Source organism: Heliangelus exortis, chromosome 2, assembly GCF_036169615.1.
Source record: "Heliangelus exortis chromosome 2, bHelExo1.hap1, whole genome shotgun sequence".
Lineage (NCBI taxonomy): Eukaryota > Metazoa > Chordata > Aves > Apodiformes > Trochilidae > Heliangelus > Heliangelus exortis.
Genome location: NC_092423.1, coordinates 78,743,857 through 78,760,075, shown reverse-complemented (window position 1 = coordinate 78,760,075; position 16,219 = coordinate 78,743,857). Strand labels below are relative to the sequence as shown.

At 38.6% G+C, this 16,219-nt stretch overlaps 1 protein-coding gene across 7 annotated transcripts in view; it reads right to left on the bottom strand.

Annotated features, from left to right (window-relative positions):
- Nucleotides 1-16,219, bottom strand: part of CTNND2 (catenin delta 2) — a 630,944-nt gene that overhangs the window by 216,045 nt on the left and 398,680 nt on the right. For 5 of the 7 annotated variants that reach the window (XM_071736667.1, XM_071736669.1, XM_071736674.1 and 2 more), the window contains one exon: nucleotides 14,464-14,782. In XM_071736667.1, the coding sequence (XP_071592768.1) occupies nucleotides 14,464-14,782 (319 nt within the window). The remainder of the gene's footprint in view (nucleotides 1-14,463; nucleotides 14,783-16,219) is intronic. The other 2 variants (XM_071736668.1, XM_071736670.1) reach the window with 1 other exon arrangement.

Here is a 16,219-nt window from a genome sequence, read left to right as displayed (position 1 = left end):
GCCCCTTCACAGTTCTGATCTTTGATTCATTCCTTGAAATGCTCTTTTAACACCAATCTTGAGTACATATTTGTTCATATTCTCCAAAAAGATTTTGCAATTTTCATACAGCATCCTTCTACGTACTTTCACAGCTAACATATTCAGAAACTACCTCCTTTTTAAAGTTTTTTAAAACTGCCTGGGTTTTCTATTGAGACATGCTTACCAGAATAACAGTAAAACATAGCTACATTAAAACCATTCCAGGGATACCAATATTTATTTGTTGAGAAGAATAAAAGCTTTTAACTGATTCAGAGAAATAAAACTTGACATAATTAATTGGAATATAAAATACACTGCTTTTATTTTAAACCCTGTCTTCCTTTCTACGTTCTCTTATTCTTCACCAGTCCACTGATGAAGAAATGAAATGAAATGCTGCATTTAATTTCAAATTGAACATGAGCTTTTTAGAATTGAACATGAGCTTTTTGGAATAGGAATGTGCAATTTTATGTAATGTACAGAAAATCCATGCATATACACTAGAATGAAACCACTGGACCATTTAAATATTAGTAAGATTTGCAGAAACATCAGGACAAATCCATGTTTTTACCTTTGTTTTATATCTTAAAAAGTGATACAGGCTGGTAATTCATGGAGTCTCCATTCCAAGCTACATATTCTCACAGGAGTTGCATCATTATCGCTCTCATGTGCATGTACACAGAGAAATATGTCTTCACACCAGCCTCCTTTTCAATGGGATCCCAAGAGAATTCAGTATTCAGTATTAAACCCTCCAAATTCTACATGGGTTTGATGAGAACAAGAAAGCAAATGGTGCTTCCCCAAAATGTTCTTTCCTGGATGTAAAAGAAACTAAGATCACTTGGTTTTTCACAATACTACATCACTCAGCTGAAAGAAGCCATCTTTTCTCCCTCTGAGCTTTTGAAGCATTCAATAGGTCTTTCAATTTCCAGAAAACTCAAAAGCTACCTTTACTCTGTTTAGTTTACATTTTTTTTCCCCTAGCTTTTATTTCAAAATACCATTATATTTTTTTTTTCCTCAAGTCACTAAGCAAAACCAAATGCCAGCATACAGAAACTACTACTTGCTCTGCTACAAGTTTATTTGCTTTTCTTTTTTACCACTGAGGAATGCATTCAAACTTCATCCTTATTAGAAAAATACAAAACATGTTTCTCTATAGGCTTAATTAAAATTGTAAAGCTGCATTCATGACATCCAGTTTGAAATGAAAACTTTACAGTGGCATTGGCAATAGAATTATTTCCCTCGTTACACTGACATCTTAGCATTTCAGAGATAGTTATTTTAATAGACAGACACCATCCAAGAAATGTTATTCTCGTTTGAATCAAACTGGTTTTTTCTGTCTGAAAGTAGGAAAAAAACAAACTCTTAAACTGCTTCTAGCTGTTCAGAACAGCCTGAAAGACTCATGTTTAACAGAGATACAAGTAAACTATAAGAGCACTTTAGAAGAAATGGGCTGAGAAAGTTTGTGTTTCTCATGAATTCTGAAAATCACTGGTTTTCATCTTGATCTAATAGAAAGACGTATAAAATAATCTTCTTAATTTTATGAAAATGGGTTTCCAAAGGAAAAAAAATTGCTTCTTAACTACTGTTGATCAAGATTCACTGTCAAATTTTCATTTAGAAGTTTCTTTGCATTGCTGCATTTACTTCATTCAAAGTTAGGCTACAAAGTAAGTGCAATTTCCTCTTCAAAAAGACTGGAAGATTTCACTTCTATTGCTTATATTCAGCACGACTGGGAGTGCCACGGGCTTTGCCTTCCCAAGAAGCCCATGATACCAAGGAACGACATCGACATCTTGTGCAGAGTACTCCTACTCTAAAAAAGTTCAAAATGTTAAGAGAAGCAAGCTCATGAATAGTTTATTTTAAAATTCTTCTGAAAACTATTTTGTGCATTTTATTATCCCTCAGGCTGCACCAAAACTGTCAACACAAGTGTAACAGGCTACCTTTACTGTTCTCCATGTCTCAGCTGTCACCTACCAGCTCTCTCGTTCCTCTGCCATACATTCTATTCTTAAATGTACAGAGGCAATATAAATAATGCTCTGAAATAAATTTGAGACACTGCTGCATAGCTTGGTTTTTTGTGAATTTTTTTACCCTCAAAACACTCTTCTGAAGAAACACAGCTCTACCAGTTCTTCCCTTCACCCTTCACAAACACTGTTTTTTCCCTTGTAGCAACAGTAGGAGACTTCTCATCACGAATTCTTGAAAGGCAGCTCAGAAGCTGACTCCTATCCCATGACTACTGTTAATTTAAAAACAAAACTCACAAAGACTTCACTAAAACAGTGAAACTAAGTCATATTTAACATGAATAAGAAGCAAAATCTCAGACAAATTGATTTTCTTTTGAATAACAAAGGGATAGAAGAGATCTAAGGCCAGTAACAGACTGGTATTTATGTCAATGAACATGTAACAGGACATGACGGAGGCTTCTGCATTCACATTTTAAGTTATTCTGAGAAGCTGTTCACTTTATTATGATGAAGTAAGTCTGGCCAAGTAATAAATGTGGTGGGGATCAGAAACTATTAGGCTCAGTTTCACTGTGTCCATGTGTACAACCGAGAGGATTACAGGCATATAGAGGGTGATAAACAGGCTCCTCCATGACAGTGTTTCCACCTAGCTGACTTAAAAACTGCATCAGTGGGCACTCATAATTAGAAAGGAAAAGCTGGAGAGGCGTTCAGTGCATATTTTGAGACACCAGCTCTTGAATTTATTCATGGAATGGTCCCGCACAGATATTTTTCAACAGCACAAAATCTCCAATGATGTTACAACCCAGCAGAGCAGCCAAACCTGAATACAAATCCCACTCGCCTCTCAAACTCAGGATTCCTCTTGGGAGACAACTTTAGTGCAAACATATTTTAAGGTAATCAAAAGAATAGTGTTTTCACCCTTTTGACTTGCCTTTAAGATATACGCAGCCACCCACGGAGAAATGGAGGATTGTGTCTCAAGTGCAGCAAGAGTGCAGGCTTGCTGTTGCTAGCATGAGGAAAATTCCATTTAGCAAGTTCCCTCTCTAAAAAGGAAGCTCCTCCTCCTTCCTGCACAGTGTAACCGAAATGCTGCAAAGTTTCTTTATCAGATCAAAGAACTGGACCCACGCTTCTAATGAAATAACGTATATAAACTCATGTACTTCAGAAGTAAGTTTTTGTGCTGTGTTCTTCTGTGGGTTTTTGAGGGTTTTTTGTGTTGGTTGTTGTTTTTTGTTGGTTTTTTTTCCCCTGCCTCTTTTCTGGTGAGCAAATTGTGCAGAAGAATAAAGGTAACAGATGGTTGCTGGAGCCATGGCACAGAAAATGCAGTGGCTGATAGGATCCCTTTGTGGCTGCAGATAAAACCTTTACAGTTTAGGATAAGATTTCATTTTAAAAATGACAGATGAAAAAAACATCCACTAGAGAAGACTATGCAAAGATTTCCTCCCACAGAGATGATTTTATGTATTTAAAAGAATTTCTACATACACAAGAGGAAAAGCTTTACCTAAATAGAGGCTTTGCGATTTGGCTACCTGTAGCAAGCTCCATTCTCAGCTAGGATGGTAAAACCACAGGAGAAATCAAACTCCTTCTCCTGAAAAAGCTATCTAGCATAAAAACATCCTAAGGATCCTGTGTGTGCCAATTTGTGTTCAGCCAGAGCTTTACAAGACATTTGGCAAACACTTCGATACAGAAAAATGTCAAGACTTCACTATTAAAAGCTATTGGAAGGAATCACAGAAATATGCAGAAAATTCCAAAAGGCATAAAAAGAGTAACCTCTTACAGAAGCCAATGTCTTGCAGGGAAAAATATAAAATCCTATCCATTCAAGACCATAAACGTAGGCATGGTGATATGAACACCTATGTAATCACAGCATCGCATCATGGAACAAGACAGGCCACTTCTATTTTTGAGACATTGGGCTTGAATTACAATTGACTATAACAGTTCAAGCTTTGTGTTATCTTCAGCTGAGTAAACTTTATTAACAGAAAAATACCTGTTGTGAGTAGGCCCAGACACCCTGACTCTTCCTATAAGCAGGTAACTAACTGAGCGCTCATGTTTCAGAGATCCACAGCTCCAAGTACTGAATCAGAGAGGGCACAGCAGAGATGCAATTCAGCCAACAGGGAAGTATCAACTCTACAGAAATACAAAACCCTGCATTTTCCTCCAGGCTCATCCACTTCCTGAAGCCCTAGCAAGAATCTCCTGGGCTTCACAGCTGTGGCTCCCTTGGCTCCTCCATGCAATGAAGCAGCAGCTTCAGCTGGTGCTCAGTGAGGCTGGTCCAACCTGTCACCACTCAGATCTGGTGATCCCTGGCTACACAAACAACATCCATCTGCCCTTAAGTCTGCCATTAACACAGGGAGCAGCAGATCAGCAAGTCTCCAGTAAGCACCATTTCCCCCCACAGTCCATCCCATGGTCAAGCCCCCTTCAATGAGCATGCCAACAGGCACTGTGGTTTGAGCTGTCCCCGAGACACCTTGTGGCCAAGCAGAAATACTGTGGCAATTTTCCACCTTGCTGCAGATGCTGTCCCACACAACATCATTGTCTCTAGATTGGAGACATATGGGCTCCACAAATGGACCACTGGGTGGATAAGGAACTGGACTGCTGCACTCTGAAAGAGCTGTAGTCAACAGCTCAGTGTCCAAGTGGATATCAGTGACAAGCAGCATTCCTCAGTGGTCTATATTTGGACCAATTCTGTTTTTAACACCTTTTTTTGGTGACACTGATGGTGGCATTGCATGCACCCTCAGCAAGTTTGCAAATGACACCAGGCTGTGTGGTGCTGTCAACACGCTGGAGGGAAGGGAAGCCATCCAGAGGGACCTTGACAGGCAGACACATGAAAACATCATGAAATTCAGCAAGGCCAAGCACAAGGTCCCTTCACCTGGGTTGGGGTAGTCCCATGCACACATACAGGCAGGGGAGGGAGTGGATTTTGAATATCCCTGAGGAGAAGGACCTGGAGGTATTGGTTGATGAGAAGAAGCTCACCATGAGCTGGCAATGTCTGCTTGCAGCCCAGAAATCCAACTGTATCCTGGGATGCATCAAAAGGGAGGTGAGGTTAAGGGAAGTGATTCTAGCCCTCTATTCTGCTCTCATGGGACTCCACCTGGAGTACTATGTCCAGTTCTGGATTCCCCAACACAAGAAGGACATGGACCTGCTGGGGAAAATCCTGAGTTATTCAAGGCCTAACTGGATGGGGCTTTGAGATACCTGGTTTAGTGGAAGATACCTGTGCTCATGGCAGCAAGGTTGGAACTACTTAATCTTTAGTGTGCCTTCTAAGTCACCACTATTCTATGATTAAAACAAAAATCAGCTCTCCACTTTGATACGAAGGATATGAACCAAACACATCACATCCTGGGATGGAACAAAAGGATTATCAAGCTAACTTCAAATTATTTTTAAAGAATAAAAACCTAAATTCAAATAATTTGTTCTTTAAAATTGTGTAGCTTTTTCTCATTTCCTGAAGTAAATTACTTGTTTTATCTTGGGACAGCATTCGCACAACTCCTCATTGCACCACATGCTTTCCTCCTCAATATTTTTACCTTTGGTACATTCAGGAAACCAAGAGCTCCCAGTATGCCCTCCTTTAGGTGAAGAAAATCTTTTCATCTCTTTCCAGGCTCTCATCTCTATCCAGATCCCTCTCCTTCATTGCATGGTTAAGAATAAACGTGGGCCTCAAATTATTAAACAGCAAACGATCCCACTGTTGCCACAGTGGCTTACAAAACACCAAACAAATAAACTCACAAAACCAAACCAAACCAAACCAAACAAAAAGTAGAAAAAAAAGAAATATTTTGCAGGAAGTCAAGAGACTAGGAGTTTCCTTGGCAACTATGGCTGAAGGATTTCTATGGGATTAGTGGCGGCTTTTGCTTCCTAGGAAACCACTTGCTTAATGCTATAAACTGAGATGTGTGTGTGAACCTCACTTTTTCATTCAGCTTCTGGAGTGGGGCAGTGGAGTGGGGTGAGAAAGAAAAGATCTCAGTGAACATGGTGGAGATCACCAGAGGAAGAGCAATGCACCAGAGAAAGAAAGGCAAGGGGCTGGACTTCCCATCAGACTCTGATCTTGAGTGAGCTGATAGAGATCAGTCTATTCCCATCCAACATGTCCTACATAGAGGTAGTGGTTCTTCAGTTCAGGCACCTAATTCATAAAAGCTACCATCAGTTTTATCTAAACTCTACACTAGAAAAATTACTTCAATACACTCTTGGTGTTATTCTCTAACGGAAATTTCGTGCACTCTCAATGATGCCTTTTGTGCAATGGCTACAAAATTAGCTGGCTTTTATTTCCTGCTTATATAATAGTTGTGAAACATCATGCTAAGATCCAGCTTTGGACTCTAAGAACCTCTACACAGCAATTTATGTCTCAGTGTTGAGGATGATTTTTTCAGTTGCTTTTTTAAATGAGAAAATTTGAGACCATGTGTCCTGATTTCAGCAAGCTTATTCAAAATTTTCCCCATTCATCTTCTCCACCTAGCACATTTTCCTCCCCTCCCTCCTATCATGTTTCTCATGGAAGATCAAGATCATCCTTTGAACTTCAAAGCACCTTACAAATTTAACTTACTCTCAACATCTCTGTAAGCAGTAAGATCATTATTATCTATTTGGCTGATGAGGTGTCCAAGAGCTACTACTGAGAAGCTTATGTAGTTTATCTTGCCAGAAGAGTGTAATAGCTTACATTAGCCCAGTAAAGCCTAAAACTATGGTTCTTTTCCATGTTTTTAATGTCTGGTTAGAAAATGAAGTATCTTCTGGCTCTTGCAGTCTGTCATCACAGAAAAGCACCACGGAGATTTTGCAACTGTCAAAGTTTGCAAATGAGCCACGGGATACTGAGAAAGATGTGTGGCAAACAAAGGCAAAAACTGCATTGAGCCATATATTCACCATTAGAAGCTCCATTATGCTGTTCAAGAAACTGAAATAAGCTATATACAGTATAAGGATGAGGAACACTGCCCACCCAATTTTTCCTGGATAAATGAAAACACTAAAACATTGAACAGATGAAGAAAGAAACGGTGGAAAGGGCTTGGTTGCTGTTCTTCAAGTGGTAGACCTGCATTATTGGGTGGGAGGAATTTATCCAAAAAGCAGACATCTCCCTCCAGTTTTGAGTTGTGCACTTACCCCCTTCCACTGTCCTGCACACTCTGTGACACTGACAAATAGGTAAGTAGTCTTTCACTTCTCTCTTTCCAGCATAAAGTAAAGGTGGAGGGAGAGGTTTTTTAAGAACTAAACTTTCAGATCAAAACAAGAGGCATCATCTCTCCCAAAATTATACCCTGTATACTGTATAAATAACCTATCAAATACAATAGCTACATATAATATGTTTTATGCTACTGACAGTTTAGGAACTGTAAGCATTTCTGGACAGACTCATTTTTCAAACTACACTGACCAGCCCTGTCTGTGCTACTGTGATATACTGAAATTGTGATGTTCTGTGATTATAGTTGGACAGGTTTGTTAATGATAGGATCAGATTTCTTTAAAGATAGGATGGCAACAAAATGGACTAGTCATCTGCACTGTCAATAAAATGGTATTAGTCACAGAGAAGGGAAAGTGGATACTAGTGTTCCACGAGCTAAAAGCACAGGCATTTTAGTGCTGTAGTGCACACTTCAGTTTTGGAGGGTTTTGTTGTTTTTTGTTTGTTTTGGTTTTTATTTCCCCAAGCATTTGTCCCAGAGAAAGGGGGTTGCTAAAACAACAGGGCAAATTCTGGACAGAAAAAAATTTGCAAATATAGATGGATACTTTTGTGAATACTGAATTGCATTTGCTGCACTATGAAATGACTTCATTTATGTCCAGTGCCTCCCCAGTCAGCTATAAGTCATCTTGATATAGACAGTGGGAAGAAAGGAAGTGTTGGCACATAAAGCAAATGCACAGAAGTAATTTTTCCTAGTTCTGGGTACCACTCCTCTACTTCACCAGAAGTTGATACTTCAGTGAACCAGTTAGCTCCTTGGGGTTTTTTGCCTTACTCAAGCCAGAAATAAACATTCTCTAGGCAAGTCTTTTTCAGACAGGGATTTAGCTAAGTCAGTCTCCTGAAATCCCAAACTAAGACTGTGAGATAGTCAGTCTATGGATTCCCATCTCACCTATTGTAAGGAAGCAGGCGTCACCCTTGGCTACAGCGTGATGGGGACACAGATTATACTGTTTATTTTATTATATCTCCTATATTTTCTTAAAACTGTTTTGTGCAGTAAGCAAAATTTCATGGCTTCTATGTAGAAAGGATCTGTATGAGGAACTGCAGTTTGCTTCAGACTAGCTATTCTTGAATTGGTTGTATTTTTATGCTGTTCAGGTTTTTCAGTTTTATTTTCTTTTAGCATCAGTTTTTCATTCTCAGAGGAGTGTACATTAAAGCCTGAGAGACTATACAATTTTTACATAGGGAAGATAAACCAGGTAGTTCATGCTGAATGAAAGATATACTTAAACACAGAGCTACAAAATGAAAATGCTCAAACACCATCTGCTTGGTTCTATCAATGCAAGGGGTGCATGGCCCATGTATATTTGATACAAAATATTTTTAGCAGGAAGTAGGAAGTTGAACCATTTACTTCTGGAAGTAAGCTTAGATTGCCTTTACATGCTCAGATGCACAAGCAGAATGTTTCTCATGGCTTCTCCACCACCACCATTTTTAGAGAATCACTTACCCCTTTACTTTACTGTTAAATTCAGGTAAGGGTAAGAAGGACCTTTGAAATCTATTGAGTGAAAAGAAATGCTGCCTAGCTCACATTCTGTCATATAAAAATGGGGAGGTACACTTTGCAAGCACTGTTCTGTGCCATCCAGACCAGGAATATGAACTTCAGTCTTCCAGCTCTTGAGTGAGAGAGTTATGCCAGAGAATCAGCACCAACAGCTTTCTGTGTTGTGAAAATCCAGTCCCACATCTCGTAACTGAGCACAGCAGTGCTGCACAATGTTGCCACCAGCTGTAGCAAGGCCTGCTACCCCACCAGAAGTTTCTTTCTGAAGGTGACAACCCTTCCCAAAAATCTACCAGACACGTTGCCACCGAGATGTCCAGCTTCCCACAAATGCAGGTTTAGACTCTTCTTTTCTCACAGCATTACACTAAGTTCCTGGCTACTAATCAGATTTACAGTCAACTAACACTATTAGCACTGAGACAATCCTTGGAACAAAGTGAGATTAAATATATGGTGAAGACTCTTGGAAAACATTTACCTTTTAACAGGCCACGTTCCAAACACTGTGTGCCAATCTCATAAGCAGTTTTACTGAAGCACAAAAAATTAACTAGAGTTCATATTATTTCTATCACTTTTCCTCCAGGAAAAGAAAGCTCTGTAAAGCTTGATCTTTGAAAGAATAATTATTTTTTAATAATTTTTAAAAATTATTTTTAAATCACGAGTTTGTAAACTTAAGATTGCACACAATATGTTATGACCTTATTTATTTATTTCCTTCCACGAGTGGACAAAAAGAAATTCAAATGTATGTCAGATACATAGCACCATCATCTTCTGCTTAGGAGAAAATTAAGATCAGCAGAGGTAATGAAATGGAAAGTTGACACTGAGAGAGAACAGAGAAGAAAAGTCTCAAGGTATCACAACTATCATCCAATACCTGGAAAAACCTGTTTCTGTGTTGACCTACACTCAGTTCCAAAGGTGAGAACGAGTACCACATAGCTGCTTTTTAAAATTTTGTTTTCTTTTAAAGTTGCAACATGACTCCGATGCTAGTGGTTTGAATGGTAGTGTGGGGTTGTGTTGCACTTTTCTTTTCTCTAAATGAAAGCTCAGTCATTATTGCAGTCTGCTTTATAATGAAGAATGAACATAGCTTCATTCACCAAATTATCTCATTCCTTCTGAATAAACAGTTCTAAAAGTTCTGAAACATATCTCTTGGGAAAGCAGATGCCATAAAGTAAAACTGTTTAAGTGTAGCTCAATATAATTCAATGCAATATGAAAATGGCCATTTGAACTCTGAAATGCATTTTGATACCCTTAGTGGAATGTACTCCACAAAATTCTTGCTGTTGACTCAGCTTTTTAACAGGTGTTTTGGAGAAGATGATGTGTGTCTCCAGGTATGTAAATAAGATCAGGTAAGAGAAGTCATAAAGCAATGAAGGAACATGTTGACTCAACCCATCAAATGAGACACAATGAGTTCATGAAGAAGCAAAACCACTCTTACTGCAAAACTTCAGTGGTTTGTATTCAACTGAAAGATGTGGGAATTCTGTATTTTTCATCTGTTATGCAGCCAGTGTGATTTACCAGCAGTGGTACATGTATTTTGTTTCCTAGTAAGTAGAAAACTCAAAAACTAAGTAATTAACAATCGTCTATCAGGTTGGTATTTTGGAGTAAAAGTCAGAAGTCACACACCCTGACAACTGGATTCCAGCATTTTCATTTCTCAGGCTCTTCGGTTCCCCTAAAGCCTCGGCATCACGGAATCACACAGAATCATTCTGGTTGGATAAAACTTTTAAGATTATCAAATCCAACCATAACCTAACTCTACCAACCATTACCCTTATTCTATGAAGTTCAGTGCCTGAACCATATTCCTAAGCACCACATCTGTACATCTTTTAAACACCTTCAGGGATTGGTTATTCAGCCATCTCCCTGGGGAGCCCATTCCAGCGTTGAGAACAAACTTTAGAAAATTTGTTGGTGCTAAGAAACACATTAATCTTTCTTAAGTGAAACTAGGCTGGAAAAATATCCCATGAACATACATTTCTAATACTTCAACATACTCTTTACTTCTCTCATTCACAGTTCAGTAGTAACCAAAAGCAAAACAGTAATTAGAAAGTAAATACTGTTTTTTTCCCTTCCCTAGGCCACTTTTTCATGTAAAAGATTACCCCATGAAACAGTCTCTATCACAGCTCTGCTGCATACTTCTCTTTTTTTGACATGAAGTAAACATAATTTACAGATTCTTCAGAGCATTCTTTTATCTTTGATATTGAACTTACTCATTTTCCATGGGCAAAATTTAAGCTTCATTTCTGACAGTTGATAAGGAGCTTATTTCCTTTTTAAATAACAAAGCCTCAGACTTTCCGCTAGTACAGATGCACAGAGCTTACACTACCTGCTGTATGAGCTTGTATCAGCTAACAGTCTACCTGCATGAATTAAAAATTATCTCCTACCACAACCTTGATAATAAAAACCTTGATGGCTTTTAAAACTAGTTTTTGTCCAAAACTTTAACTTAATGAACATTACAGTGCATTTTATGGCAATTGGATGATGCAGAACAGATGTTGAGCTAAAATTTAATTTGCCAAATGTCAGCTCAGAACAGGTATGTAAAACTGGAGTATTAGTAAATCAAACTACATGGTGAAAACAATGAAAAAAGCTGTCTGATACATCAGTGCCTGCCAAACCTTTTTCTGGGACTTCAGATGGAAATTCCTCCTGAATGGAAGATTCCAGAAAATAATGTTTAGTTTTAGAAATTCAAATTGGTCATTAGGAGGAGTACATTCTCTTCTGGGTATCTGTTACTCCTCTTGACCTGACTAATATGTAGAAAACTCTAACCAAAAGCCTGTAATTAGCATGCTTTTGTCTTGCAGTTTTTCCTCTGCCAGTGAGGCTTTATTTAGACCCCTGGTTGGACAGGTAGGCTCAGTGCCTGAAAATCATGCCTGCCATTCCTCTCCATGTCAGTCACAAAATCCCCCACTCAATCTGTCAACCAAAGTTAGCAACCAGTCCTTAAGGAAACTCAAGACACAGCAGCTGACAAAGTCCATCCACTGACCAACATGTTTTTTTGTTTGGTTGGCTGTTTTTTTTTCTTTTTTTTTTCTATGTAATGTATGAAGCATAATCCTTTGGGGAATACAGTGCAACTTAACACAGCCATTGAAAGTCTGTCTTGTAGGTCATGCTTTCCTTCTCCTAATGAAAGCCAGTATTTCTAATTGTGCTTCCCACGTGCTGCCCTAAATTATTTCTGTCCTTCCATAATATTTTTCCAAGCATATAGAAAGTCTTCTGGTCCCTCGTTTCCACACTCATCATTTATTCACATTTTCATACTCTCTCCATAGATACAAGCTTAAGTTTCCTGATTGCTTTTGTTGCTTTTTATCAAACTTTCAATGTTTCAATGTCTTTCCAAAATCTGAATGATTGGCAACTGTTTTAGGCCACAGAGAGTTTCACAAGTCAGTCTGCCCAGGTGGACTACAGATTCTAGGGACTAAGGCATAACATAATGAGGACTGCTTTCTGACATTTCTTTGTAAGAATTATTTCAAGCAACAAGTAAGGGCATCAGTCCTAAGAGATACCATGCACAGTCCATGGATCAAATGAAAGAGTTAAAGAGTGATGCAAAGCTCTTTTCCAAAAAATACTGTGCAAAATCACAATCTATCTAATCATAACTGGCAAAAATATTTAATGATCCCTTCTGAAGAGTTTAAGAAATTCAGTTTATACATGGATGTCTCTTTACTCCTATTTTACCTACAGAAATCAATACTCATGAATGTACAAATGGTATCAGAAGATGAGAAAGAACCAAAAAGTAGGCAAACAAAAAATGTGCAAGGCAAACTCTACTTTAACAAGCACATAACCTATACATAATTGACTAAAAGTTGGGAGGTGTTATCAAAGCAACTAAATAGTTGCTCTTTTTAAAAAGATATTATGTCTAAGATTTGTGGGCATACTGTAAATTGTCTTTACTGCCTACAGGGAATAGTGCCTTCCACATAATTGTGCATCTCTTAAGAACGTATCATATGGGTTACAGTAATTTCTCCTCTGGTTTAGTACACTCCTAATATAATTTTCTTTAAGTGTGAAAATGAGACAACTCAAAGCTGTTTTTCCTCCATAGGCTTTTGTATTCCACAATACAAATATATAAAAATAACAAGGTTTCAGGAAAATACTCTCCCCTCAGGTTACCAATGTTTGCTCTGGGGCAGGGAGAAGAAGAGGAAGAATTCACATTGTTATTTTTCCAAATTTCTAGAGGAATACCAAAAGCTAAAATAAATAAATAAATAAATTCAGAAGTTTTCTCAACAAGCAAAATCTCACAATGACAGAATGCAGTGATGTTTCTGATGGACCATTAAATTTAGCTGCTGTTGTATTTCTGGCTGGAGAGACAGAAGGAACTGCTATAATGCTACATATGTAGCTAGACCAGGTTGTGATTATCTGTTTTTTAATGCAGGCAAAGAATTATTTTTAAATTGTTGCTTAAGTATCTCCAGCATTTTTTGTTGGGGGGAAAATGTTTGGTCTCTGCCCATACTCAACTACACAGCAAAAATAAACAAATAAATAAATCGCACCAATTACCACAGAAAAACCTTGTATAAATTAACAACTTCAAGTTTAAACTTACATTACCAAAAAGACCGGTTTCTTTTCCGTCAGAAAACTGAACAAAACCATCAACTGCACTGAGGATTTCAGTTAGCATTTCCATTGCTGCTATCATGGAATACAAACCATATGCCAGAAATCTCACTTTCTCTAATCCATCTGTGCCTGGGGTATGCATGGCTATAAAGTTCCCTCCTTGTACCTTCCCTAGGTATATCGAGCTGGTCACGCCTCACAGCAACACTAAAAGCTGTGCTATGTATTTCAAAACCATGCACAGTAACAACCATTTCTGCAAAGCTGTATTACACATATTCTGCTACCAGGTGCTGGCATTGGAAGTCTGCACCACACACAGGGTGAAGCTTATGTCAGATTATGGTTTGCTTCCACATTGCACAGTTTCACTGTCCGATACCAGAATATCCTTGTGTCCTTTTCTGCAGCTTCAACGAGTATCAGCTGCAGACAAACCAGCGGCTGTGACAACTTCTGCTCAAGAAGCAATTTGACAATTGAATCCACAATGATTGTAAGTCAAAACACTTATACCACTCCTCCCATTTTCAGAGAAAATTCCTTTTCCTAAGCTTTTGAGGGAAGGCACTACTAAAGACACATATTCAAGACCACACCCCTATCACTTCGTTTTACAGAAGAGCTCATGAGAGCCTTCCAAGGTAAAGCTGCAGGACAAAGCTGTTATGCAAACAGAATCTTTGAAGTAAAATCAAGTTGTTTTTTTCTGTTGCTGTTTGTTTGTTGTTTTTTGTTTTTTGTTTTTTTTTTTTAATACTAAAGAGCAGAAACATACAAAAGCAAACCACAATTACAAACCTCCGCACGAGCGAGAAAGAGTAGACAATGAAGGTTTCACCCACCTGGGATCTTTCTGAATGCTATCAATGGAAGGTGACCTAGCCAAGGTCCCTTCAGGTGGGATGGCTGGCCCAGATTTGCTGTATGGTGATTCAACAGAAGGACAATACTGCAGCTGTCGGTAGGGATCTGCGTAATTGGAGGCGGGGCCGGCCGCATAGCTGGCCCTCTGGAAGGTCGCGGTTGCGTTCTGTGTGCCGTGTTGACTGCCTGTGCGCTGTAAGGGTACGGAGTCGACACCAGGGGAAGATGGGGCTACGACAGGAAAGTAGGGACAAAGTAAAAAATTGAGGACCTGTTCACAGAAATGGTTAACCAGGTCTAGGCAGAGGAAAAAAAAAAAAAAAAAAAAAAAAAAAAGAAATGAAACGAAACAACACACGTGTAAAACAAGGGTTCAAAAAGAATGAGGAAAACAAAAACAAACAACATCGTCATTTTCAAAACCACTGGAGTAAATAACCATCAAATGAATGTCTAAATAACATGCCACTTCTGGACCAGAAGACCTTTCCACCAGTTAAAGACTTTCACTTGGGATTTTAACTGCACTAACTTGAGACCAAAATGCAGAAGCAGCAAGGGACTGGTCAAACTAAGAGTCACAACCAACACTGAGTGAGGCTCTTCTAGTTCTTTCCGGGGTGAGGTGAAAGGCAGTCAGATCCACCAGAAGGGTGAAACCAGACTCAAAACCCCAAATTGGGATGGATGGCTCTATGGTGGAAGAAATAGACAGTCATGGCCACCCCAAATTTATAGTCCATGAACCAGGTAAAACCAGACACCTGCTGCTGACAGTTGCTGAGTACGCTTCATTAACCAGTCTTCTGCATATTTCACCTTAAGTAAGACTTTGGGGACTTCTACTGCTGAGCCTGAAAAAAGAGCTAACCACAGGGTGATCACAGAGATGCCTTAATGCATGCCAGCAATGGCTGTGTTCACACACCACAGCTCAAGATTAATTAATTACAAGTTTTGAGTGGCTTAACCAATAGATTTAAACTGACTCAATGCTTTTGCCACTCAAAAATATTACTAATCTCTCTTGTAGCTCATTATATTCTGTTACCACCGGCACCATGTACTGGAGATCCAGTCTGTCTTATGGTTCTTACTAACCATGCAATATTTTTCAACCCAAGTCCAGTTAATAGAAAACGGATTCTCATTGTAAGGGCTATAGGACCAATATCCACGTGATCTTTTGCCTGGAAACAAATACAAATTAAAGGTTGGATCTGCTCAGAAGGAAATTCAGACTGTTTGAAGTGGCATGTAAAATCTTGGTGGCTCTCATTCCCCCCCTTTCCAAAACAAGAGGACTTTCACCAACAGGAGTGCACCCAGGTGCAGGACTATTTTCAGCTGGGTCAAATTCTTATGCAAAACTGTGGGCAAAATGAGGTATTTAAGACACAGATTTTTATAATAGAGTTCTTAATAATTTCTTATTAACATGCACAATTACATTTTGAGAAAATGAGTATTTTTAATATATTGTAGATCCATGAAAAGGACGTTCAGCATTTTACCTTAAAATGACAGAAAGTAGAACACAGAGAGCTCTGAATGCAAGTAAAGCAGTTTTGTCTGACAGAGTACCTGTCAAAGTTACACTACCTGAATATTTTAAATTTGTATCAATTTTTGGCCTTTTATTTCCTTTCTTTTGGTTCTAAAGTACATAATTTTACCATATCAAGTGTTATCTTATAGCTTTGTTAGAAACCTAGATAAGTGAAAACACCGATT